Below are 27654 nucleotides of genomic sequence, written 5' to 3'. Positions count from 1 at the left end.
GAGCGGCGCCGCCGCAGCATCGCATCGCGCGACCATCGGACCACCCACCGTCCTGCTCGCGACGTCACCGCCCTCGAATCTACCGACCATTCAGGGCGGTACACCTATGTACACAGCGGATGACCCACGTCAACATAATTTTTTTCTCCCCACTCAATAATTTTTTTGCTTTTTGTGTAACAATAACTTTTTTTCTTTTGTAAAATTTGTTTCTTTGTAATTTTGGTATCGCTGATGCTGGGGGGGGAGTGATGTGGCGGCTCGCTTATACGACATGGTCGAGTTTGGTTGCCTTCCTGCGAGTGGGGACCAACCCGGCTGGGTTCGGACAGCTGCTACTCACTCTGTCTTCAGCTGTCATATAATAAACACGTGCATTAACATGCCAGTCGTCTCATTCGTTCATCCTCCATAATAGTGTAGGCGGAGTAGAATGTGTTGACCGTATCCCAGCCTAACGAAACACTGTTGTGCTTGTTTTAATAAAGTTTTATTGTTTGCCTAAATATTGTACAAAGGTATAAGAATATTTGGGCAAAAGTATGTCGTTCAGCGGTCTCTGGATGCGGCAGTGTGTTGCTGGCTCGTTGTTCGGCTATGTTCAGAAGGTCTCTGGATGCGGCAGTGTGTTGCTGGCTCGGCGTTCGGCTATGTTCAGAAGGTCTCTGGTCTGCTGCTGTGTGTCGACGCTTGCTGCTGTGGGCCGACTGGCGTTGTTTGGGTTGTACCTCCTTTTATAGTGTTTCTGGTTGCTGGCTGTTATTGATGCGTATGCGAGGAATGTGTTTTTGTCGATGGGGTAGACTTTTCTGGAACGATTGGCACCGTTCCGCTCGATGTAGTTTAATGGCTGCAGGTGTGCTTTGACTGGTTTGTTTCCGCTCGCCTGGTTGGGATGGAGCTTTCTAGAAGGTTTTAGGAATGTATTCTGCGTCGCAGTATATGTCTTGATGATGGTGACGAGATTCCCACAATAGTTATCGTTAGTATGATGGACTTTTCGGCTGCCAGATGTTCCATTATAGAGATTTTAGTGACTTTGTGACGAGTAATTTGTGACCAGTTGTTCAGACTATGTCTGATGATCGGCTTTCATGGCCTTACGACCCACGATTTGGCCAATATATTTTTGTGCTGGCCACCCTGAGACAGCGGTTGGCCAAAAAAATGACAGTAGTCGATAACGGTTTGGCGCGCAAACACTGGGTGTTTGCGGGGCCCTCGCTCCTTGCCACCGACCACCAGCTGGAGACTGGTGGGTTGAGACGATACTTGGAGACCAGCTCCAGTATCCGTCCGGTGTGCGCCAGAGGAAGCCTGGTCTGTCTTCGTCCAGAAGGCAGACAACTCAGCTACGCGTGGCTAACCTCAAAAAGCACGCGTGGTTTATTTGTTTACTCCCCCCTTGCCCCTCTGCTTAATCTCTGTATAATTTATATATATAAAATACAGTCGCCATACAAACAGACTTCTATTCTCTTTATATTCTCCCGTCCCCTGTTCCACATCACGCATCCACGCACACTACGAAAGAGAAAGGGACAGAGCAGAGCAGCCACCATCAGCAGAGACCAGACCACCGACGACGAAGGAAGGCACCTTGAGGAAACCAGCCCCGCCCACGCTTACCACGAGCTATCTCACAAAACCGACGCAGGTGTTTCTCGACTGAGAACCCTGGCGTCTGTACACCAGTAATCACCGAACCAGATATATAATACACATAGATCTGCCCTCACGCTTTATACTGGTCTCCATTTTGGCGCATGCAAAATACATGGCGCATGCACAGTTTCTCTCAGTAGGTAGGTAGGTAGGTACCGCTGCGTCGTAGGGAAAAAAATCCTTTTATTTTCCCAACTTCCCCGCTAGTTAAACCCCCCACACCCCTCAGTTAATGAAGACAAGATCTCCGACCAAAATCACACGTCAGGTCCCATCTAGTGTATTATACATCAATGATTCATAAACTAAACCCTCCCGTATTGATTTCGACAGTAGTGTAGTCGGGGCAGGTCGCCGCCCTGGTACTTCTTTTTGAGCCAGGTCGCCGCCCTAGCACTTTGATTGGGTTCGGTGATTACTAGTCAAATGTGAACCGGTCACTCTAGATCGGTCACACGTGATCACCCGTCACACTAAAACTGGTCACGAGAAAACTGGTCACACCCGAAAATTGGTCACGAAAAAACTGGTCACACCCAAAAATTAAAAATTGGTCGAATTTTTGGGTGTGACCAGTTTTTTCGTGACCAATTTTCGGGTATGACCAGTTTTAAGGTGTGACCAGTTTTCTCGTGACCAGTTTTAGGGTGACGGGTGATCACGTGTGACCGATCTAGAGCGACCGGTTCACATTCGACTAGTAGTCCGTTTACCGACTGGGTCACATATGACTAGTAGTCCGTTTACTCTTTGATTGATATAAACATTGTTTATCGAGTACAATTAAAAAAAATTCGGGTGTGACCAATCCATGACTTTATCTATGTATTTGAGGAATATAAGAAGGTTACAAAACAAAATTCGATATTGAACCGTGTAGACAGATTTAAAATACTAATAAAGGTCTGTTCATACCTATCCAGCATGACCCGTATCCTGCAGGTGTCCTGCAAGTGCGGATAGTATTCTTTGGTACATTTTATGGACGTATTCATACTCCATTCGCGCATGCGCATTTACGCATTCATGCGCGTCCATATAGAATGTACTAAAGAATACTGTCCGTACTTGCAGGATTCGGGTTGTACGAACGCCAGGTTCGTCAATCGAGAAACACCTGCGTCGGTTTTGTGAAGTTGCTCAGTGGCAAAGCGCGGTGCGTGATCTCCTCCACGGTATCTGCAGATCGTCGTCTGCGGTCTGGTCTCTGCTGATGATGGCTGCTCTGCTCTGTCCCTTTCTCTTTCGTAGTGTGCGTGATGAACGAATGAGACGACTTTAGGGCCTAAAGTCACATTGCGGTGGTCACAAAAACAATTGTTGCCATTAAAATTGCGAATACGCAATATTTGGCACTCAAGTTCTCGTTAGTATGATAGTTATCGTTAGTATGATGGACTTTTCGGCTGCCAGATGTTCCGTTATAGAGATTTTAGTGACTTTTGGGCGAGCACTTTGTGGACAAAACTCACCGAACCATAGAAACACGTGTGCTTGGAAGAGGATCTTTATTGTTCAGTTGATACAAGTGTTACGGCGAAGGAGATAGTTGCTTGGCTTCGGAGGAGTGAACAGGCTGAACTCCTGAAGCTCACTGTCATCTGGGGATAATGCGCCGGTTTATATACTGGTTGATTTTGCAAACCATGGCTTTGTACGTGAGATCGAATTCCTACGGGGTCGAGATTATCCTTTGCAGTGTCTTAAGGTTTGGTTGGTGCATAGCTATGTGGTGAGATCGTCGTCTCGGTGTACTCGTGTAATCATTTTTTTTATTTTCCTGATACAAATCTAGCGCGTTATGGTGCGTACGCACCAAGCCAACGAACGGCCCACAGGCCAACTTTAAAAACCAGTAGCGTACAAAATATCGAAATAAAAATTAAATTTAAAAATTGAAATTAAATATCAAAATTAAAACTATTATTATTATATTAAAATTAAATTCAAGTATCAAAATAAAATTATAATCATTATATTAAAATTAAAAATTGAAAGTTAAAACAGAACATGCACAATTTAAATAAATTTTCGAGATTGACCTAAAATTAGATCATCAACAATCACATACAGGTAATCCTCGACTTTTGTTTGTCGAAGATGTTTTGACTTACGAAGATACGCACTAAGATCGAAAAAAAATCAAAGAATTATTATTTTTACTTCCCCGTAATGCGCAGTTACTGAGAATATATCATGTATTAGTATGGGTGATCCAACGATTTTTGCTAACCCGGGGTGTTGTCGGTCACATCAAACGGATTTTTTTATTCTTCAATTGTTTCTCTCGTCGAAGTAAATCAAGTAATTAAATCATTTCAGAGGTAAAATTTATCGGATAATGTGTGATTATTAATTTTATTTCGACGAAAGAAAAAAACCCTTTGACAAATCACCAACATCCGACACCGCGTTTTTTTATGAATTGTTTTTTTTTATCGATCATCCAAGTGGAAATACAGTAACATCTCGTGACGACTTTAATAATATTTTTTTTCGCTCGTACGCAGAGAAATTATAATATTTCTCTGGTTTTAAATGCGGTATCGTCGTAATTCAAAACATCAACGATGATCTAATTTTATCTCAATCTCGCTCTTTAGCTTGATTTTGATATTTAATTTCAATTTTAAAATTTAATTTTTATTTCGATATTTTGTACGCTAAATCGTCGTTGGTTTAGTCCGTAAGCACCATTATAGGAAGGTTGAGTGAAGTATCGTAGATCGAATACCAGTAAAGGTCTGTTCATACCTAGTCGGCACGTATCGCCAGCAGCAGGCACTCTGCAAGTATGGACAGTATTCTTTGGTGCATTATATATGGACGCGTATGAATGCGTCCATATAGAATGTACCGAAAAATAGTCTGTACTTGCAGGTTGCCTGCTGCTGCCGATACGTGCCGACCAGGTATTAACAGACCTTAATGGTTAATAATCTGGTGATTTGAGTCTAAATAAGTTCTGGGCAAATTTTTGGTCAATTTAATGACAACGACACTACATTTATCGCCTATTACCGTAATATGTTTTTGTAATTTCCAAACTGTGAAGCTCATTATCTTCTATGAACTTAGATTCAGCATAAGGTAATTTTTTCTATCACTTTTAAAGTGTTCATATTTATCTATTCAGCACTGGATAATTGTCTTTATACATACATATATATACAAAAGTGCTTCCCAGTTCAGCGGAAAAATTTTCCGACTTCCACCTTACGGTAGAAAACCAAAACTGTTCTTCGAAGAGATCATCCCAAAAAGAAAAGATAAGACATCATGTTTATCGTTTTAATTTAAAATACAGTAGTTTTTCACATCCTTATTACAAAAAAACTATTATTACAAATGTATCTGATATTTCACATTAATTTGCTTATATTATATTACAAATCATCATACTTAAAATATAAATACTTACATATATCGTCTTAAATTTATCAACTAAAAACCACTTAAGTTAATACATACAAACATATAATTAATCTTTTGTATCAAAATAAAATCTTTCTCGCGTCTAAAGACTATAGACTACAGTACACGGATTAGAAAACAATTTACACACACTCCAGTGCATCATAGCAACTTCTGTCTATTCAACCAGTAATGTGTTAGGAATAATTAAATTGTATCAATAAAAAAGCGTCATATAGAAAATTATATGTATTATTAATGATATATCTTAAGAAATGCAATACTTGAAATTACTCGCTAAATACTTATACATCTAAATTTGAAGATCTTTGAATATGATACTCTTGTCAGTCTAGTACGGGCGATGACGATCTCGTCCTCTGCAAAAACACAACAAAGAAAATAAATCACAAATTCAACGAGATAGCAACTAGACAATGTGAATGCAAAAAGAAAAATAATGTTTCCTAGAGACAGGTCCACGTGACGTAAAAACATTCACATGGGTTATTAATAGGCTGATATAATTTACCCATTAAATTAATAAAATAGATGCATTAAAAAGTGTAAATTAAACATCTACAGCGTTGGAATGGGCACCACAGTTAATGAAAGAAAAATAAATAAATAAAAAAGATACAACGGCGTGTCCATGTTGAATGCTACACACCGATGTACCGTGTGCAAAGTACAGTATTTGATTACATTTAATAAACTCACCCTCCACCACCGCCGCCTCGCATTGGTCCACCGCGGCCTCGATCTCCGCCTCTGAAGCCACCGCCTCCGCCGCGTCTATCTCCTCGGTCTCCACCGCGGTCACCACGATCACCACCACCGCCACCACTTCCTCCTCCACCTCCACTACCACCGCTGCCGCCTTCCCTATCGCGGCCACCCCAGCCTCCACTTCTTTCCCCCCTGCCACCTCCACGGCCCCCTCGTCCCCCACCTCGACCTCCTCCACCCCCGCCGCCACCACTTCCTCCTCCTCCTCCACCACCGCCTCCAGGCTTTTCTTCATTACATCTGAAACCAAACAAAACATTTTATATTAAATTGTCAATTCTTTTGAAATTAACCACTGTATAAGCACCGTGTATTCGATGCTTAGCAAACAGAATAGCAGCGTAGACTTAGTAGTACTTGGTGCAGAGCCACCCAACCTCTTGATATTCGCAGAACACATTGTTTACGACTCAGCTACGTACATACTAATGTACTTTATCGGCAGTCGCTAGCTAGTCCCTACATACATATGTGACAGAACGTTAGATCAAAGTGATGCCGACGGTACAATTAGTAAAAATGGCAAAGTTTGAAAACGATCGGAAGTGCCCAAATTTCATCACACGAAAAAATCGAAAGCGAAGTAAGAAGAGGCTGGTGAAAAGTGTCGCGGCACTCTGGGTTAGCGTATTATGCTTTTGAATAAAATGGTAACGGGTAACAGTCCCGCTAATAGCCAGATCATGGTTTGTTACTCCAGGTCGATCCAAAGTTTGCCAATTAATCCGATTTCATTGAAACGTTTCCAAGAAATTGGCAACCTTGTCCTACTTCTCGCAAAATCCGACTTTTCAGCATCTCAATTTCGCCGATTTATAAAATGTCAAATTTATCCATATATGTCTACAAATTGTTTATTGATTGATATAAATTGGCCTGGAGAGCGCATCAGGGTTTTACCTATTGGGCTTTTCTGGTATATACATAAAAAAAAAAAACTTGATTTACGGGATGCTTTTAGCAAAAATGCAAGAAGGTTGCCCACTTGATCAATAATACCAAGAAATTTGAAACGTCTATATACTGTTCATTGCTAAGCGATTGACTGCTTCATGACGCAAACAAACTAAATCGAACAGCACGGGCGCGTACTCGGCCTCCAGTGGTGAAAAAAACCACAACGGTGTTTTTCGACAAGTTTCCCTTACATTTCTAAAAATATGAGAATCACATTTGAAAAAATATAACACTGAATGAAATTATTTTAGGCTTGGGTGCCATAGTATGGATTATACGTGCTAGCATATGTTTTACACATGCCCAGTGCCTTTCATGTCAGCGCACACAAACCCTTTTAACTGTGGAACGGCTACTTTTCCAACAGTTTTTTCGTCATTTGACAAAAGATTCCCAGAAAATGAATTGTTTTACCGAGTGACTTATCGCTCGATAAATTGCCTCATCTGTAGTCTTCTCTAGAGCCATGGCAACTCGTAAAAAATGTTTCGCAATCTATACAAAAACCGATTTACTATACTGCAGTACCTCGGTATATATCGACAATGATTTCAGCCACATAAATAAATAATAAATTCAAAATGAATGTATGCCATTTAGGTGCGCAATTGATCTACAAATACCAAAATGCGTGTTTTAATGGACTGTGATAATATATCCCATTTGATAAAAAATACAAAATAAAAATTATATATTTTATTTTGCAGCGTTGATGGGAAAAAATAAATAATAAAAAAATGTATGATTTATATACAAACCTATTGCAGGCATTTCTCCAGGCGAAGTTGGTGTTGCCGCAGTTTGGATTCGGACATTGCCAGTCACCTTCGCGACCTTCTCGGCCACCTCCTCCACCGCCACCCCCGCTTCCATCACTGTCGCCTCCTCGTCCTCCACCACCCCTTCCTCGGCCTCCTCGGAAGCCTCCGCCGCCGCCACCCCCACCTCCTCGTCCACCACCGCCGCCGCCTCCTTGCCAATTATTCTGTCTCTGGGCGAGCGACACTTTGATTATATTCCCGTTGAAGTCCTTTCCATCGAACCATTGTATGGCGGACGAAGCTGCATTAGCATCTTCGTATGTAACGGTGGCTTCGCCTTTAGGCCGTCCGCTCGCCTTATCCTTATACATCCAGATCTTCGGCTTCTGGGTACGTTTATCAGACTGCAAAAAAAAAAAACCAAACGAAGACGATAAACGACCGGATATCAACAACGGACACCGACTCATGACACAACAACAAAACAATGTAATACCGCCATTTGAGATCGCATCGAATGAAATACAGATCCAACATATAATAAACAGTATGTTTGTATAGCGAGGGAACAAATTGAATCCTCCGAAGGTACGAAAGGATACAGAGTGACCACGCCTAGTTAATTTTACACCATATGTACGAACGGTTATATACCTTGATTACGCCTATCGCGCCGAAATGTTGTGCAATGTCGTCTTCGGAAGTCTCGGGATCCATTCCGGATATGAAAATAGTGTCTTCTTGTGTGATCATGTCATTTGCGCTTCCTCCACCGCCGCCGCTTCCTCCTCTATCACCTCCATATCCTTAACGAGAAAAATACTAATGAAGCAGAGCGCCGACGTACAAAATAGAAGACAAAGATCAACATTGAAAAACATCATATTCAATACTACTTCTTATATTTATAATAAATATATAATATATATATATATATATATATATACGGTTCATCAGCGTTAACACAATCATTCTTCGTCAGTTTTCGCATCGTACATTTTCACATTCGTACAAAATAAAATATCCCATACAAATGTACACCAAATGTTTGCATGGCCGTTGTGCAAAAAAATATAACGTAAAATATTGTGATTCCCTACTCGAAATGCTCGTGACGTCTGAATTTAACCAGAATCAAAGATTGCGGAATGGACGTGCACCTTTGAATGTCGAATTTCAATTCGTATCGTCACCATTTCTCACCTAACGTGTCTTATGCGACTATGCAGATATCTATCTCTATTATTTTCTGTTTTATTCGCAGGTTTCGATACACTTATCTCTATTGTACCATTTCTTTATTGTATAATTTTTCAATACCGTTGACATTTTTGTAAAACCTCACTGTTCCGACAACAAAACACAACTTACAACTACTGATCGTACGTTCCTTTGGAAATATGCGCAACCAGCTGAACAACCAACGTAACGATATATGTGTGTATATATCCGTGACTATGTCGATTTGTACCACTATTCTTTGTTCCAACTATCATGTGACACTGTAGATCACCATTACTCGTTTAAAGATTCTTTTCAACCTTTAAGAACACATGTATGATCATTTTCCACCAAGTGTTTTATATTAGTCAACCATTTCTGTCCCGTTCTGGGTTCAACACCATAAAAACGTATACCATAAGTACTTTAAAAGATAACAATCATCAGTAGAAGTGTTTATTTATATTTGACGACATATTCTACTATATGTTAAATATTTCTATCAACCACATTTGACACAGAATTTGAATCAACTCCATACGAGTACTGATTATAAATCATAACACTAATTTGATTTAAGTTATTACTATTTCATGGAATTTATCAATCACAAATGAATTTAAAATAAAGAACCTCACTCATAAACCTCGTAACACATGTACACCATATAAATAAGCCGTATGCAGAAAATAAAAATCGAATCTCAAATCATATAAATTATAATGAAAAATTTTTAATAGTAGTGAATAAAACAGTAAATCCTGTCGTTTTAATTAAATTTACGAATATAAAATATTAAAAAAAAAAAATAGCATACATTTTTTAAGTATGATGGATTAAAATGCGTAAAAATAAAAAAAGAAAAGATTTACTGTATGAAAAAAATACTCTCATTGACGTCTCATGATGAGTACTTCAGTGAATAAATGAAACAATAATTAAAAAAAAAAATTTTCAAATACAAAAAAAAAAAACTCTCGTCAGTTCAAATCACTCAATCATTATAACGACTCAATTTTCATTATGTTTATATAAAAACTTGTATAAAATATTTATATACACATCGAAACAAATACAAGAAAGAGCTGCATGTTTTGACTAAACTCGTAGCGATGAATGTAGTCTTAAGCGTTTAAAATCGGTCTTTAATATGTTCTGGAATATGAACTAGTAAATCTAAAGAGCCAGCGGTCACATCAAGTCATGTATATGTATAACACTTTCGCAAGAACCACAAAATCATCAGCAACGATTATCTCTGATCAGTTGCGCGCAAAATAATCGTCACAAATGGATCCGTGCGGTTATTGCGAACGGCTAGACTATATCTAATGTCGACTTGACCAGCTCAGATCTAAAAAAGACTGCGTGGAATCTGTTTTTAAATATATACAGTAGATATAATGAGAAAAATTGGATCACACCCAACATTGTATATTGTTCAAAACGAATGTCATTCTCTTAGGATTGAGCAAAGGCAACACAAGACAGCGTCTAGTTTCGTAGATGCGTACAAAAACAAAGGGGAACAATGTAAACGGCCATTTTATAAAATAAATGTGCATTTAAAAATTTTTTTGTGCATTAAAAAAAAGTTTCTGCACATTACCAAAAATTTGTATGCATTTTTAATTGATTGCATTAGAAAGTTTGCTTTGATCATTGAAAAAAATATTTGCTACTTAAAAAGCGGATGAAATGTGCATTAATAAAATGACAGAAGAACTGTATCGGCAACATCGCGAATACCAAAATACGAACCAACGTTTGTTTAGGTTTTATTTATTAAACACAATGGCGGCCGCCGACTCATATTTGTATCATGTTGGGTGCACAACGATCAGTGGCTGCTGGTACATATATGATTTACGACTGCGCGAACTGCGTTTCAGTCCACCGATATATTTTTGTATCAAGTTTGCGGTTGATGATACAATTTTGTATCACGTTTTTCGTTCATGACGAAAACGTGATACAAATATATATCAGCAGACTGAAAAATATATTCTGCACGGAAAATATACTGGCGCAGTCATGAATCATATATGTATCAGCGGTCAGTAAGCGTTGTACACAACATGATACAAATATGAGTCAGCGGCCGCCACAGTGTTAAAATTACATTTCACTAGTGAGAAACAAAAGTAAACATTTCCGACAGTTGTCAATAGCGGAAGACTGCAACATTGCCACTATAATGCTAAAATCTATTTTTCCAATGATGGTTTCATATTTTTTTATCTATATCTTTTATTCGATGCACAATACGAGATTGTTCAATGCACCGAAAATAATGCACAAACATTTTTTTTTTGCAGATACAAAGTATTTTCTCAATGTACAGTTAAATCGTACCCCCAAACAAACAAAGTAACGGACACCACATTCCAGCACTTATCAAATAACCCTAAAGCGACCAGTCGAGACGAGTGTTTGCACGCTCACACTTGGAAAATTACAACTATTGCAGCTCTTTCGTTAAACATATAAATATCAGAGAGTACATTTCATTAAAATAGAATAGCGCCAGGCATTGCACTGGGCTTTACCTTTGTTAAAACCTCCCCCCCTGCCGCCGCCGCTATAACAAACAAGATGGAAGTCAATATTGAGGAGTAGTCACACACCACTGATTGATTGATTGAATCTTCAGTATCGTCAACCTAACTTGTATGTATGTCATCAACGTCACTCTAATCTCAAATCCACCATTTTTTTTTATTATACTTTAAATGTCCCGACAATTCCCTTTTAATATTAAAACACTACTCAATGGAGACAAAAAAAAACCTAGTTTTAATATTATAATATATATTCGACACCGTCGATATACGATATATGTGTGTAAGTATATGTATAAACATAAAATCCCAACAAATCGGTAAGAAAACAATACACCAGGATTAAATGCTTGCGAAATATGATATAAAAGAAAAGACATTCAATCGAAATCTTTCTTTCTTTTTTTAACAATGTTAATTAGACCCAAAATGTTTATCGCTACTGTATGATTTGGGAGGCTTGGTTATTGAAAACACATCTTATATTTATTTCGGAAAATACACTTAAAAGGACCCCTAAGTGAAATTTCTTCCTTATTTTTTTTTTTATCATACTAAAGTTATATATAAAAAAACCTTGGTAGTAAAATTACAACTAAAATCAGAATTTGACATACGAGACGCTTTAACCATATTCTTAGTCAGTTGATAATACAATAACACCCTGTAGACAGAAGAAATCACAGCAAATACATTTGAAAAATATGTACAATAGTCAAAGTTTACACAATAATAATAATAAAAAAAACAAACAGCAACTTGCTAAATTTACCACCACTTTAAGTTGTTAAATTTCCTTCTACACACGGAAAATTTTCGCAGCTAAAATAATAGTACAATATTCTTGGAGATTTCGAACACCAGGATGTATGTATGTATATAGTTGCAGATGTTTTGATCAACCTTTTTGCTATTCCTTAGCATACCAACATCGTCCATTTAAAAATAATTCTAAATCTTCCAAGACAACCGGAAAGTTCTCATTTAAATGAAACGTAAAGGAGGTTTTGTAAAAAAGAATAATATATATATATCGAAGTACTTTTCAATTAATCGTAAGACCAAAACTCACAGTACAAATCAATTCTTCTGGAGACACTGTTATAAACCAAGTAACAACTACTACCTAGTGATCGTATATAAATATATATATTCGACAACCTCGCAACTCTCATCGGTTGGAACAGTTTGAATCAACGATATAACTTTGTATCGCAGTGCTTAGATCTATCAGTATGTGTAATTGGACCGCTAGTGCCGGTCCTATAATTGAAAAGTACCAAAAATTCAAGTGAAACTGTTTGGATCATAGCGAAGTGATTGTCTTACCCGAATCCACCATCTCGACCACCGTAGCCTCGGTCTCCGCCACCGTAGCCACCTCCCCTCTCTCCACCGCCGTAGCCTCCGCGGTCGCCACCCCCACCGTAGCCACCTCCTCTCTCACTCCTGCCTCCGTATCCTCCTCCCTGATCGCCCCCGCCTCCATACCCACCCCGATCGCTCCCTCCGCCGAATCCCCCTCGGCTTCCTCCACCGAAACCACCCCTTTCCCCGCCGTATCCACTCCTATCTCCACCTCCACCGTAGCTTCCTCTATCGTTACTACCCCCGTAGCTTCCACCGCTTCGCTCGCTGTTATTATAGCTGCTGCTTCTATCGTTAGCGGTACCGCCGTAAGTATTTCCCCTTTCTCCTCCGGCTCCCCTATAACCGACCCCGCTGGCTCCACCCCCGCCGGCTACGAGACCCGGATAGTCGCTAGAACCCGTATTATAGCCCCCCATTGCGGCTCCGTTGTATCCGGCGCCTGCTGAAATGATACATTTTTCACAATTAGATACGAATGACGATATTAAGAGACATATTGATATATGCTATTTTTTTATTGTACGGATGTATATGTCAACCCTGCCACATATTGAAGATGCAGCAGGCCTATCAAACACCGTTCGGTATAGGGCTCAATAGGAAGACGACTAACAGTACATTAGTCACCAAGCCTGAGCCCAAATGTTAAATTTGAGGCAATCGAAAAATACTTCATTTCTGTTTAGAGTTTTAAGTGATATAAGCTTATAATCTATCGTAACATTGGAGATCTTGTGACATTCGTATGGGCAAAATGTTAGTAGAAAACATTACAATTTGAAATGCCGGATAGGGCTAATGAACAATGAAACTTTCAAAATGTACTTCGTCAATATATAAGAGAAAGTATTGAAATATTGTTAGGTGGGAACATGAGAGAATATCCACTGTTTAAATGTATTAGTGGGTGAATACTGGAGACCCTGGATTAGGCTCACGGGACTTGGGGAAGTGCCCGAACAAAGGATACGCTAGAGTTCTCACAGACCTGGGCGAGTGCATGCGTAAACAATCCTCTAAGTGAGTAAACAATACACATTGAAATGAACAACACAGCACGTCTTCATGGCTTCCAGCCAAGAAAGGGAGGGGTTTTCCCAGTTCATTGCTATTTCGTACGACTTATTTCGACAAGTTTCTCCTACATATCTTCAAACATGGGATTAGGCGTTTTCAATTACTTTCAATCTTATATCAATACAAGGACAAAATATCACTGAAAACACTCCAAGAGGTGATTTATTGGACTACGTGCCCCAGGGATGGCTAGACAAGCTTGGGTTTTTTTTACAAAAAAAAAACCACGCGCCGCATGCCTCTCTGTGTGATTTCGCCCTAATGGATCAGGGAAGCTGTGCTGTGCAACTTGTCCTTTATATGGAGGTATAGGGCGAAAACACAGCGACGCACGTGGTTTTTTCACACTTCTAAACATGCGAAAAAATGGGCCATGCCTTCATATTCATGGAACGCCCAACACGCCCGCCCCAAAATGACCCTCTGGAGTGCTTTCAGTAAAATTGTATCTTTGACAGTGATCGATAACAATATATCACATATTTGAAGAAATGTAGGAGACCGCCTTAACCGGGGAGCCATGAACGCGACGTGCCGTTCTTCAGTGTTCAATTCGCTCATACACTAGACCAGATGATTCTGTGTAGACCTCTTGAATCGGTGAATAAATGCTGTAAAGCGATTTTGGTCTTTCATTTGGATCCTGAACCCACCCCTACGCAACAATATCATTAAAAAAAAAAAAGAAAAATTACCGGAAAGGGGGATCTTTTGTTACTATGAGAATAAATTCTAATCTGTAACGCTCAGACTGCGTAGGATTCGAACAGGGCGAACCCTCTAGGCTCGGAAGCGAGGCTTGGTCGAAGCTTAGTCGCTTTAATTAACTTGACTTTTACCTGATGAAATACTCCCGACACATACTGCATGGTTCACATATAATTTCGGACGGTTGGGCAGCGTACGGAAATATTCCACATATTGTGAACGGAATATAAACGCGTTCGTTTGTGGTTCAATACAAATTCATCTAAATATGAATCAAAACGGGCACGCGTTGTGCCAAATTGACGACTCGTCTTTTCACACGCATTCACATTTTGTGTGTGTATTTCACTATCATTTGGATCCACGAAATAATAGTCGAGTTCATTCAGGGCACGGCAATACTATTGGCATCGCAAAGGGTAGAGGTGGTCGACCGAGCTTGAGGGTCGAGAATTCTGACTTTTACCAAACAAAGCCCTAGAAGAACACGTGGGAGTATCTTTGCGTGGTATCGTGGGAGGACATGCATTAGAAATGTGCGTTTGCATATATCGAGTGGAATGGCGCGCATTGGAGCGCGCGTACATTGTGACCAACACGTGTTCGAAAGCGCGGGTGACCTTGATGAGCGAATTTAGAAACCACGCGAGGGGCCCCGAGAGGTCAAAGTCGCGCGAACGAACGTCAGAGTGTCATAGACAAGGCGCGGTCGGGAGCGAAGAAAGAAGAAGTGTGGTGAGGAACGTACCTGGAGGTTGTCCCCACTGCAGGGTGCGGTCCTGGCCGGGAGCAGCGAAAGCCGCGACCTGGTCGTAGTTGGGGAGAGGCTGCGAGCCGGCGTATGGCGCGACAGCCGCGGTCGGAGGGGGCACTGAGTACTGCGCAGAACCGAAAGCCGCGCCTCCGCCCCCGCCTCCACCTCCGCCCCCGTATCCACCGTACTCTGCAAATGCAAGCCATGCCGGTTATACGATGCCAGTTATACGATGCCGATGCCAATACACGCTCGATGGCGGCGGCGCGCTCGGATGCGAGCGGATTTCTATACTCACGTTCAGCCATGACGATCCTGCAACCCGTGACGCCGAGAGCCGAGAGCCGAATGCCGAATGCCGGACGCCGAATGCGACGCGCCGCAGAAGCCGGCACAGTGCTGCCGCCACGCCGACAAGCCGTCACGCCTTCCGCTCTCAGAGCGACGCTTCTGCGTCCATCTCCTGGTTTAATAAATCGTTAAAAAAAATGACAACAAATTAAGAGGGCTGGACAGCAGCGCCTTGTCCATACAAACGAACTATACTTCTCCCTTCCTCAATTATGGCACTAGAGAAATTATTTTTTAATATGCTATGGATATCCACCATTGGGGTGCATCTATCGTTTTATTTTTTTGATTAATTATTTTTTATAGGAGCTAGGAGCCGCCAAACATCTATAAAATCGCCTCTTTTTTACAGCCACGAAACGAGTCCAGCGTGCTTATTTAACGGTCGATTTAAAAAAAAATACGCCGATAGATGCACAGAAAGTATCTTTCTCATACCGATGATGAAATTTTTTTAAAAATTGGTCCAGTTTTGGAGGAGAAAATAGAAGAATACGAAACCTCGATTTTGTCAATTTAAAATACGTTTTATCTGGTCGAAGCACAACTGTCGCATTCACTCAATATATACATACACTCAATATATATATCGAAGAAAGGAACGGTAACAAAATTAGGGTTTCGGGTGTACAGCCCTCTTAAGGGGGTATTCTAGTCTAGAGAGACAAATTTTGGGCGTTTTTCAAAATTCAATAAAACAAAAACTAAAAACAATTTTGGTATGCATTTTTTTTATTATATGTTTATTAATATTTCAATAATACATAACAAAAATGAAAAAAAAACATTAAAAATTGAAAAAATTACAGACTGGTAAAGTGGGGGAGGTAAAAAAAAGGGTGCCTCCATCTTGACACGATTCCAACCCTTATAGTCATCCGAAAAAAAAAAAAAAAAAGATTCTTAATTAATAAGAGTGTCGCTATGGTTCGTACCACAAAAAAAAATAAAAAAAATTTTTTCGCGAAATGGCAACTGTTTGAAAAAAAAAGTCATTTTTTGGCCTATTTTTTCAAAGTTTTAAATTTTGTACATTAGAACTTGAGATATCATGTCAAACTCGTTGAAAAAAGTAATTTCGAGAAAAACGCGTTTAAAGTTTCGGGTAACGTTACGCGCCGGTTGGATGCCACGTCACTAAAACAGCTATATCTCCGAAAATAATTTGAATTTTGAAAAATCCTCTTAAGGACATATTCTTAAAGGTTTAAACTTTGAAAATATGACACAAAAAAATTTTTTTTTCAAATTTCTAGACTAGAATAACCCCTTAAATGCCCAGTATTATCATAGCCCATATAAATCAATTTTCGACTAGTATTTTACTACCAAAATGGTGATTATTATATTGTTAAATGTCAGTATATATAACAAATGGACAGTATAAATCATCATATTGAGCAAATTATCATTTCGTGTGCCAAATAGTTCGGTGATTATTGGTCACAAAGAGCTCGCCCAAAAGTCACTAAAATCTCTATAACGGAATATCTTGTAGCCGAAAAGTCCATCATACTAACGAGAGCTCGAGTGCTAAATATTCCGTATTCGCGATTTTCATAGCAAAAATTGTCTTTTGGACGATCGCAATGTGACTAATAATCCAATTACCGTGCCAAATAGAGCGAGTAAATGTAATGAATTCCTTTACGTACCCAATATATATAGGTATGTATATTCAAATTATGGAAAAGGTTCATTTGTCTGACGTGCAAGTTCACTATTCATACACTCATTACTACTGATTGTAATTTTGATTTATTTAATATAACAAACCAAACTATTACAAATTAATTTTTTAATAGGTGACCGGAAAAATGCACTCGTGATAGTTATACTCTCGAGACATCCAAACTTTCAAATATGCTTAAGGAGAACTAACGCAATGGCAGCGTTAACACTAGCGGTTGATACCGCGGTATTTGACGGCGTGGAAACATACAGCGTGTTCCAATCTTTCACCAATCGGCGAGCCACACGACGCCCCTCCATAGCTCGGGCAGTACCCCTAGGATTGCCTTGGGGGGATGTCGTCGATATTTCAGAGAGCGTGTCGCGAACATATTTACGACATTTGCTCGGCTCATTACTTTATTCAATTATCTTTCTATTTACCCGGCTTCGCTCGGTATTTGTAATATAAACCGCTTAAACATGGCCAATCTAATGTGGCAGCTCCCCAGGTACTGGCCGTAAACCATCGTGTGATACCGCTTCTTCTGTCATAACAAAATGCAGTGCATACCATCACCTCATAACCACTTTATTGTTCAATTATCGTACTCTACTCATAACTGGTCATCTAAATACGCAACTTTTATTGTTCGCAGCACACCCACACCCACACCCACACCACAGCCTTCTACCAATCGAAACTCCAAGCGAGATGACATGACTAAACTACACCGTCACTTCTCTCGCCCTTCTCCATATATATGTACATATATACATATATGGGGGTGGTATATGAGTACAAATATATATATATTGATTAGGTAATATCGGACCATTTACAGAAGATAGAATATGTAAAATCAAAATTGTTTTATTTTAAAAAACGGACAGATTTATAGAATTCACAAATATCAAAATGTCAATATTGAAGTACCTACCTAGTTCGTTTTGTGACCCTCATTTATCAAAAAATGTTTCTAATTTATTGAAAAATGTGATTTTCAGGAAAGAGTTGAAAAAAATAGAGCAATCTAAAAGGTCGGGCTGCGGAGCTGATGAGATATATACATATACCATCATCCTCGACATTTCACGAACTGAGCTTTTTGGCCAACGTAGAAAAACCCGTGCTGACTATGATAATCATCTTGATTATATTACTACTTTTGGAAAATAATTTATTTATTAGGTACTATTCGACCACATCAACTTTAGTCTCGGCCCGATGATCAAGAAGTATATAAAGGTAAAAATAAAAACCAAAGTAATATAAAAACTTTATTTATATTACTTATTATATAGTAAACATTTTACATAAACAAAAAAACAAATTATAATGAAATACAATAATAAAGGAGGTATGTAAAAAATAAATGATGACTAGATGATTATGTTTATGTGTGATGTTGTTTGATGTTTTATAAAAAATTTTGAAGCCAACCCTTCTGTTATTCGTATACCCGTTAGATTGTATTTAATATTACTTGTATTTTGGGTGAATTGAAGCTAGTATTCTCGGGTATGTGGATAACATGTGGCGATGAGTTTGATAAAGATGTGAGAGATAATGAATTATTAATTTCAGTATAATACAAATTTTTCGTTTGAGCTTCATATATTATATTGTTTATGGCATGTGCTTTATCTAATTTTAGTTTCGGATTTAAGCCTTTTAAACTCTCAATCCAGGACGCACACATTAGATCGAAAGAAGTTTGGGGAGATTCAACAATGGGCCGAGACAGTATAGTGCAAGCAGCTCATTTTTTTTGTTCGGCCTATTCTTTGTTATTTTCGGCATTGGACCTTCATCGTCATCATTAAGAGACGAATATATCAAAGACTCTTTTTGTACTACTTCATTTTGGTGTTGTTGAGAATAATCTTCCTGAAAAAAAAAATTTAAATTTAAAATTTTCCAGATGCCAACAACAGATGCAGAATGGATCGAAATCGCAAATGAATTTGGAAAACTTTACAATTTTCCCAGATGCATTGGAAGTCTAGATGGCAAACACATTGAAATTATTAAACCTCGAATGTCGGGTCCCTCATACTACAATTATAAAGGCTTTTATAGAATTGTCCTCATGGCTTTGGTTAATGCGAGAAAAGAGTTCATCATGATTGATGTAGGAACAAACGGAAAAATCTCAGATGGTGGAGTTTTATTCTATACGAAATTTTGGGAACTCTATGAATAACGCAAATTAAATTTGCCAGAGCCATGTCCATTGCCCAACACCACGACGAATTTTCCATATGTATTAGTAGCTGATGATATTGCATTAGAAGAAGACAAAGACACAATAACTAGCCTTTCCACTTCTTTTAATCGAAATGCTAAGTCAGATGCAAAAACAGTCAGAGACGAGTTTCGACAGTATTTCTTCGATGAGAAAAGAAGAACAGCCTTGTAACCTTGTAGACACCGTGGTAGGTCAACCTATATAATTATCATTATTATTTACTTGTTTTTTTACTATACATATTTCTTTCTTGCTTTTTATTTTTTTACTATCTTTGTTATTCTTTTTTATGTATATTTGTATTATATTGATTTTTTTAAATAAAACAATTTCATTTGTGATCCGTAATTATTATTTACCGTAATAATTTTTCATATTGCTATGCTACATTATATTTATATACATATATTCAAAGACATGGTTATATTTAGTCACCGGTCCCAGAAGGTGCTGCGTATTGTTCAAAGTTTGCCGAACCTTTTTTACAAAGGATTTACAACAATGGAACAATGGATAGCACTGTGACTATCCTACCTCTAGTTATATCGCACTATCATCGAAAATCACCATAAGCTAGAGTTGCCAAGTGTCATGGACAAAAAAAGAGAACATTTAACAAAAAAATGTTTATTTTACAATTTTCTTTATAATTGTGCGGGAAAAGATTATATCTATAAGGCCGGTCATACAGTGAGTATGTACCGTTTACCATGCTCCCTCTTTTTTTGATCTTTCAACTTAAGATCTTTCGATTTTCGATCTTTGCGTTTTCGGTAATATCAGATTCCGGCTCGTCACGTAGACCCCCATAAGGCTAAGGTATCACAATAATTTTTAAAACAAATTTACACAAAAGTCCAATTATCTCAAAGGAAATATTATATGACTTATTCCACTTTCATAATAACCGGAATATACATATGTAGTTAGGAACTTAAAAAGTGCGCTTAAAAATTAATTGTTGAATTTAATCATCTTCATTCTCACTCAATTTCATCACCTCTGTTGCTATATTTATTTATACACTGCTAATTTGATTCAAAAGTTTCTTATTTTCTTTATAAAATTCTAAACTATCCCATGTACGCGTTCGATGAATGCCACGTTTTTTCTATATGTATCTAAAAAAACCACGTCCCACATTCACCGCTGTCTGATTTCGCCCTCATGCCATCTTCATGGTGTTTAATGTTGTTTTCAGTCCATTGTCGAATTACTATCATCGGGCCGAGACTAAAGTTGATGTGGTCGAATAGTACCTAATAAATAAATTATTTTCCAAAAGTAGTAATATAATCAAGATGATTACCATAGTCAGCACGGGTTTTTCTACGTTGGCCAAAAAGCTCAGTTCGTGAAATGTCGAGGATGATGGTATATGTATATATCTCATCAGCTCCGCAGCCCGACCTTTTAGATTGCTCTATTTTTTTCAACTCTTTCCTGAAAATCACATTTTTCAATAAATTAGAAACATTTTTTGATAAATGAGGGTCACAAAACGAACTAGGTAGGTACTTCAATATTGACATTTTGATATTTGTGAATTCTATAAATCTGTCCGTTTTTTAAAATAAAACAATTTTGATTTTACATATTCTATCTTCTGTAAATGGTCCGATATTACCTAATCAATATATATATATTTGTACTCATATACCACCCCCATATATGTATATATGTACATATATATGGAGAAGGGCGAGAGAAGTGACGGTGTAGTTTAGTCATGTCATCTCGCTTGGAGTTTCGATTGGTAGAAGGCTGTGGTGTGGGTGTGGGTGTGGGTGTGCTGCGAACAATAAAAGTTGCGTATTTAGATGACCAGTTATGAGTAGAGTACGATAATTGAACAATAAAGTGGTTATGAGGTGATGGTATGCACTGCATTTTGTTATGACAGAAGAAGCGGTATCACACGATGGTTTACGGCCAGTACCTGGGGAGCTGCCACATTAGATTGGCCATGTTTAAGCGGTTTATATTACAAATACCGAGCGAAGCCGGGTAAATAGAAAGATAATTGAATAAAGTAATGAGCCGAGCAAATGTCGTAAATATGTTCGCGACACGCTCTCTGAAATATCGACGACATCCCCCCAAGGCAATCCTAGGGGTACTGCCCGAGCTATGGAGGGGCGTCGTGTGGCTCGCCGATTGGTGAAAGATTGGAACACGCTGTATGTTTCCACGCCGTCAAATACCGCGGTATCAACCGCTAGTGTTAACGCTGCCAATAGAATTTAAAAAAAAAAACTTTGATGAGTATTTGTATGTTGTCCAAAGGTGCTAACCTTTTTTTGTGGAATTCTATTGCGTAGGTTTTAAAAATTAAGACTTGTCGAAACTGCGCTACTATTCAATGAAATTTAGTGCATCTTTCCGAGAACATTTTAATATATAGCAGTGTTGTTAATTAATCATTAAAAATGTTTATATTTTACTTAATTTGAATTATGATTATTAGTTTATTATTATAAATACAATCTAGGTTATTGTTATTATTTTTTACTACTATCATTGGTACTACTGTTATCAACATTATTATTATTTCTTTTTCTATTGTTATTTTTTAATATTTAATTTTTTTTTCTTATCTCTAAGGAAAAATTTTGTGAATGGTTTATTTTTTAATAATTATATTTTATGATTATTTGTAATTAAACTGTAAATTTTCCAAAAATAAATAAATAAAATAAAATCTGACGTATATTCACCAGACATAGTAATGCCTCTCGAATGGAATTGTCTATCAAGGTCGTATCAACCTTGTGGTGATAAAAATCAACACATACTGGCCGTTAAACTGGTCGTCAAAATAAAACTAATCATTTAACATTAATACTAACCGTTTATGTTTAAATACTAACCATTTAATATAAATACTGACAAAAATAGACTAAAATACTTACCAATAAAATACAAGCCTAAAAAAATCAACTTCCATCGTTAATTTTATGTTATTAATATTATGGGGGTAGGCGAGTGAAAAGACTATTAGTAATGCAAAACTATTCATTTCGACAGCCGGGAAGGAAGTAAATACTTACCAGCGAAGCACTGGCCAATCGATGGTCTTACGGCCAGTACCTCTGGGTTGCCACAATATGTTTAAAATTTATATTAAATAAAAAAATGTTTTAGACTGCTATTGATAAATAACTAATATAAATAATAATAATAAATTTCATTTTATAAATGATAGAATGTTCTTTTCGAGATATTCGAAAATATAATACAGAAATAAAGACTCAATTTTCATTAAATAATTTATTTCTAGGACATCTTAACGAGTGAAATCTATTTTTTAAGTAATTCTGTAAGTGTGTTAGCAACCATAGCCATATTTGCTAAATCGTTGGAATTTTGAGAAATTTTTTTAGTTAAAAAATTAAAAGCTCTTTTGTTTCCATCCTTATGTTTTTGAACAGCTTTTGGATTATCGTTCATAACATCAGTACAAAGTTTTTCAATTTTCACAGGATCGTTAATCATTTGCCAATTCTTAGATTGAACGATTTCCTCAGGTGTCCTCGTATCCCCGAGCACGACGATTTCTAATACATTTCTTAAAATCACTATATTTATGATTTGGCCCTCCCTCATGTGTATTAACTGACCGATATGATCAGGCTGCACGTTAAAATTGTCTATCGGAATATTATGCTTATTCAAAACAGTCAAAAAATCGTTTAACAAAATGTTAACGACTTTTTTAGGATCTATTTTAGGGTCACGACTGATTTCCAAAAATAATTTCAATAAAGTATTTTCATTGACTATTTGTATAACATTTATATTGGATAGACCGTAAGTCGTCATCAGTTTTTGTCTAGTTTCTTCCGGAAGTTCAGGTAGTTGCTCACGTAACGAAACCACATTCACCAGATCCGATTGATCATTACCATTCATGTTCAGTCTAAGTGGGGGTAGATTAGGTTCAGGCATATATCTGCAAAATCATTTACAATATATATGTACATATATAGGTAATTCACAAATTTATTTTATACAATGTATACATAAATAATATTTTACAAATTAATATTACCTATAGTCTTGTTTTATTTCTTTATCTCTCATTGCAACAGTAACTTTACCAGCAGCGTCCCAAGAGCGGGTTTCGTTAATAACTGTTCCTCCTTCTTCTTTTATACGTATTTGACGAGCTATTTCGTGATTTATTGCATTAGCAACTGCCCTTACCGAATATATATTTTTAATCTGCAAATAATACATTAATTAAGTAATATATTCAATAACTTACTTAATCAAGTTAACGTCCACACATAAAGAATTAGTCTTGTAAACTTTATTTAACTAGAAAGTTTCTTAAAAATAGATGCTTCCAGTAAGACAAGAGAATGGCAATCGTAAGAGTATTGAAATCATCTTACAGCATTGTTATCAAAAAGGATATCAAGTAGAGAACAAAAATTACCATCTATACTTATGGGTCATTATAGATCTATGGTCTTCAATTTTGAATTTTAATGAAGAGTATCCAGAGTTTAAGCAGCATGGGGGGGGGGGGGGGTGGATAAAATACGTAATACAAGGAAGGAAATATTTTATACTATTATACTAAATGTCTAAGAGAGGCCTCAATTGAGCTGACTACGATACATTCTCATTTAGCCAGCAGCATAGAGCGGTGATTGGCATGTAATACTTTCAGTTGTGTGGTCACGGGTTTAGTCCCTGACCGTGCTGCTAGCCAGACCTTGGATATGTGACTCCCAGGTCGATCGTTTCCTATCAGAGTTTTCCAAATTATCTGATTTCATTGAAACGGTTCCAATGATTGGGCAACCCTGTCATATTTCTCGCAAAATTCGAGCTTAATGCTGCAAATTTGTCCGTAGACATCTCTATGATTATTAATTGATGTTTGTTATAGCCTTGAATAATACTTATGTACAATGTTTGACCATTGATACCGTGCAAAATAAATAAATAAATGGTGACTGAAGCAAGGTTTTTAAAAAGGATTCTCTTCACAGCACTAAAAGGAAAAAATATATGGGGAGACCCAGAAGAGTTTGATTTGTGAAAAGCTTGTAATTCAGTGTGAGCATGTTCAATGGAAGACAAATTCACCTGTAAATAAAACATAGGAACTCCTACATGTGGATAAGAAAAAATTATTATTATCAGTAACCTCAGTGCGTGTTCCTAATGGCTCATCTTGACGATGAATGGAAACGTTAGCATCGACACGAAGTGCTCCTTCTTCCATACGCCCACTGCAACACCTAATTCTATCCAAAATCATAATTAGCTCTTTGACGAGCGACGCAGCCTCTTCAGCATCCTAAACGTATTCACATTTAGAAAATAATAATAACATATGATTTTAAATTTCAAAATAATCCATACTTCTAAATCGGGTTCGAAAACAACTTCAATCAATGGAATTCCCGCTCTATTGAGATCTACCAATGACATATGTAAGTTTTCATCGTGGAGAGACTTCCCACTGTCTTGCTCCAGTTGAATCTGTTTAATTTTGGAGATTTTGGTATATGGCGGCTTATTGACTCCCGGTGTATGAACCTGGAACACACGTGAAAATGTTTCAAGAACAAATCAAATTAAAAGCTTGTATACAATGAGAACACAAACCTGGAATTGCAGAAAACCATCTTGGGCTATGGGCGATCTCTGTTGAGTTATTTGATAACCTGAGGGTAAGTCAGCGTAGAAATAATGCTTCCGGTCAAAACTGGATACGGGATTTATTTTACAAGACAATGCGAGTGCGGCTAGTACTCCAGCTTCCACGCAGCGTTTATTGAGTACTGGTAATGTACCTTTGGGTCAAAAGTAATTTGTTAGATATGCATTAGAAAGCATCGTTAACGAGCGAGAAGTTTGGACTGATATCAAGTTACCCGGAATGGAAGCATCGAATGGCGATACACAGTCATTGACAAGACCGGCGAAATCGCATTTGGCTCCGGAAAATAATTTAGAATTGGATATGATTTGAGCGTGGACTTCCAAGCCGATGACTGGTTTCCACAAGTTTTTAGTCTTCGTAGAATACGATTGTTGTTTTGGATATTTCCAGAGTAACGAGTTTCCACAACTGCATTTCAATCTAAATCTGTAAAGGTTGAACATTATTCAATGTTCAATATAAAATTTGACATATAGTTTTGAGGTTATATAGTATTAGTTTGGCAACTTAACAAAAATGCAGATCTAACCAAAAAAAAAAAAACTTGGTTTTTTTATTGGTACTCGTTTATTTAATGTTTTGACTGAAATCATCTCCTTAGCATTATATTTAGCGGCGGTTATCCTGGTCGCAATTCATATTTGAGATGTTACCAGTTAACTTTCCTTATACCCCTTCTCCATGAAATGTTGATCAAAGTCAACATTTCGTGCAGACAAAACATTGTACGTGAGAAATGCTATTGGTCGAGATAGGGTGTAAGGGACAGCAGTGCGTTTTACTCAAGTGTCTTCCTTCAGCGGATGGACTATACTTACTAATGCCAATATATTAATTTGCTATCGATTGGCGTTAGCCTTTCCGTCACGATGTATAAAAATGAGCGCCACAGCCCGATGGGGGGAACTAAATGACCCCAAGAATTTTAAGTCCAAAGTTAGGTTGTTTGATACACAAATTTATTGTAAAGAGGTTTTAAATATATTGTAACTTCTTAATTATAATATTTCATCATAAATTACGACATTTGATCGAAATTTAGGAAAACATTATGACGGAACAGGACGTGGTGTCGACAAAAGCGCACGTTCTCGAGTTTTAACTTCGCTTGCTTTGTGATACACGTTCCAGACTACAGGGCGTTTGCAAAGTATACATAACATTTTAAATGTTTATTACGTTTAAAGGTCTGTTCATACCTAGTCAGCACGTACCGACTTCAGCAGGTATCCGGCCGTACGAAAAGTATTCTTTGGTACATTTTGTATGGGTATATTCATACTAACCGTCACGTTTACGCCACGGAAGGCTTACAGCAGTACCCGACATTTTCTGTTCATACCTTACAGCAACATCCGTCAACGTATCGTATCCGTTTTTCTGGCCATCGTGGAAATATACACGCGAATTACGTGCCATGAGTCTGCCGCTCTGCCGTTTTGGACCAATTATCGATAGTGACAGTTGACAGCTGTTCAATATTTCGACATGGTTTTGGCGCAAATATTTAAAAAATATTTAAAAAAATTTTGTTCATCATCCACAAGCTCCTTATACAGTGTCCAAAACTCTCCTTCGGTTTTTCTATTTTTTAACATGGGGTGCACATCAAAACGCCTCCGTGCTTTTTTATTGCCTTCTTGAGCTTCTTCTTCCAACAACAACGCGATTATACATAATTTTTCGTTCGATAAACGCCGAAACATTTTTGCTGACTTGTATTCTGACGCGTAGCTACGAATGCACGTGTATGCATTCATATTGTAAGTACTCGACAATACGACGTAAGCAATTGTGGCGGCTCGCTTATACGACATGGTCGAGTTTGGTTGCCTTCCTGCGAGTGGGGACCAACCCGGCTGGGTTCGGAGAGCTACTACTCACTCTGTCTTCAGCTGTCATATAATAAACACGTGCATTAACATGCCAGTCGTCTCATTCGTTCATCCTCCATACTGGTGACCCCCGACATCGAGCCACGCAGCCTCGATCAATTTCAACATGCCGCTCATCCCATGCCGCTCATCCCTGCCTCGCCGAGTCAGGCGGGAGAAGCTACCCGCCGCGCCCCCATCGCCATCAACACGCGTCGCGGCCCGCGGGTGACAATAAACGAGCAGACACGGCTACCTACCTACCTACCTACCTACCTACCGACGTCCAGCCACAACGTCGACGACAGGTGCTTTTAAAAAATGGGGGAGCGAATGAGACGACGATCTTGACAGCTGGATGTGGAGTCATGCGCGATCCACTACACATAGAACGGTCATCCAGCACCACAAGACATACACCACCTCAGCACCATCATCATCATCATCATCATCATCATCATCAAGGCCCCGTCCGTCCCCACGAGCGTCGTCACGCCGAGACGGGCGGTAGCGCTACAACACCTCCACGAGCCACAACGACTCAC

The 27654-nt window shown here is 38.2% G+C and overlaps 2 protein-coding genes and 1 long non-coding RNA gene across 3 annotated transcripts; 1 reads left to right on the top strand and 2 right to left on the bottom strand.

Annotated features, from left to right (window-relative positions):
* Nucleotides 1-3892: 3892 nt before the first annotated feature.
* Nucleotides 3893-17621, bottom strand: caz (FUS RNA binding protein cabeza). The gene is made up of 9 exons (XM_077439232.1): nt 17531-17621; nt 15577-15741; nt 15273-15467; nt 12698-13181; nt 11357-11388; nt 8241-8392; nt 7584-7990; nt 5800-6108; nt 3893-5459 (listed from the first exon to the last, which is right to left on the bottom strand). Exons 1-9 carry the CDS (start codon nt 17619-17621, stop codon nt 5432-5434), a joined length of 1863 nt encoding a protein of 620 aa, XP_077295358.1. The 3' UTR covers nt 3893-5431.
* Nucleotides 17622-17850: 229 nt separating this feature from the next.
* Nucleotides 17851-19891, top strand: LOC143918211 (uncharacterized). The gene is made up of 4 exons (XR_013261101.1): nt 17851-18124; nt 18309-18492; nt 18959-19154; nt 19226-19891. It is a non-coding gene; the product is annotated as an uncharacterized LOC143918211 (long non-coding RNA).
* Nucleotides 19892-22804: 2913 nt separating this feature from the next.
* On the bottom strand, nt 22805-25761 carry GatB (glutamyl-tRNA(Gln) amidotransferase subunit B, mitochondrial). The gene is made up of 6 exons (XM_077439131.1): nt 25447-25761; nt 25178-25365; nt 24932-25108; nt 24714-24866; nt 23604-23776; nt 22805-23504 (listed from the first exon to the last, which is right to left on the bottom strand). Exons 1-6 carry the CDS (start codon nt 25676-25678, stop codon nt 22853-22855), a joined length of 1575 nt encoding a protein of 524 aa, XP_077295257.1. The 5' UTR covers nt 25679-25761; the 3' UTR covers nt 22805-22852.
* Between the last annotated feature and the right edge of the window lie 1893 nt (nt 25762-27654).

The sequence above is a fragment of the Arctopsyche grandis genome, chromosome 10, assembly GCF_051622035.1.
Source record: "Arctopsyche grandis isolate Sample6627 chromosome 10, ASM5162203v2, whole genome shotgun sequence".
Classification (NCBI taxonomy): Eukaryota; Metazoa; Arthropoda; class Insecta; order Trichoptera; family Hydropsychidae; genus Arctopsyche; species Arctopsyche grandis.
Note: the sequence above shows the minus strand (reverse complement) of the source record. Positions and strands in the feature narration are given on the sequence as shown.

What these genes read in the sequence shown, in the direction of transcription:
- caz (XM_077439232.1), bottom strand. Translation starts at nt 17,621, where the DNA reads ATGGAGGGGCGTCGTGTGGCTCGCCGATTGGTGAAAGATTGGAACACG. An exon ending in TACCGCGGTATCAACCGCTA is followed by an intron (nt 15,742 to 17,530) that starts GTGTTAACGCTG and finishes TTATTAAACCAG; the next exon opens with GAGATGGACGCAGAAGCGTC. An exon ending in GCAGTGGGGACAACCTCCAG is followed by an intron (nt 13,182 to 15,272) that starts GTACGTTCCTCA and finishes GTATCATTTCAG; the next exon opens with CAGGCGCCGGATACAACGGA.
- GatB (XM_077439131.1), bottom strand. Translation starts at nt 25,678, where the DNA reads ATGTTCAACCTTTACAGATTTAGATTGAAATGCAGTTGTGGAAACTCG. An exon ending in ATTCGATGCTTCCATTCCGG is followed by an intron (nt 25,366 to 25,446) that starts GTAACTTGATAT and finishes TTTGACCCAAAG; the next exon opens with GTACATTACCAGTACTCAAT. An exon ending in GAAATAAAACAAGACTATAG is followed by an intron (nt 23,505 to 23,603) that starts GTAATATTAATT and finishes ATGATTTTGCAG; the next exon opens with ATATATGCCTGAACCTAATC.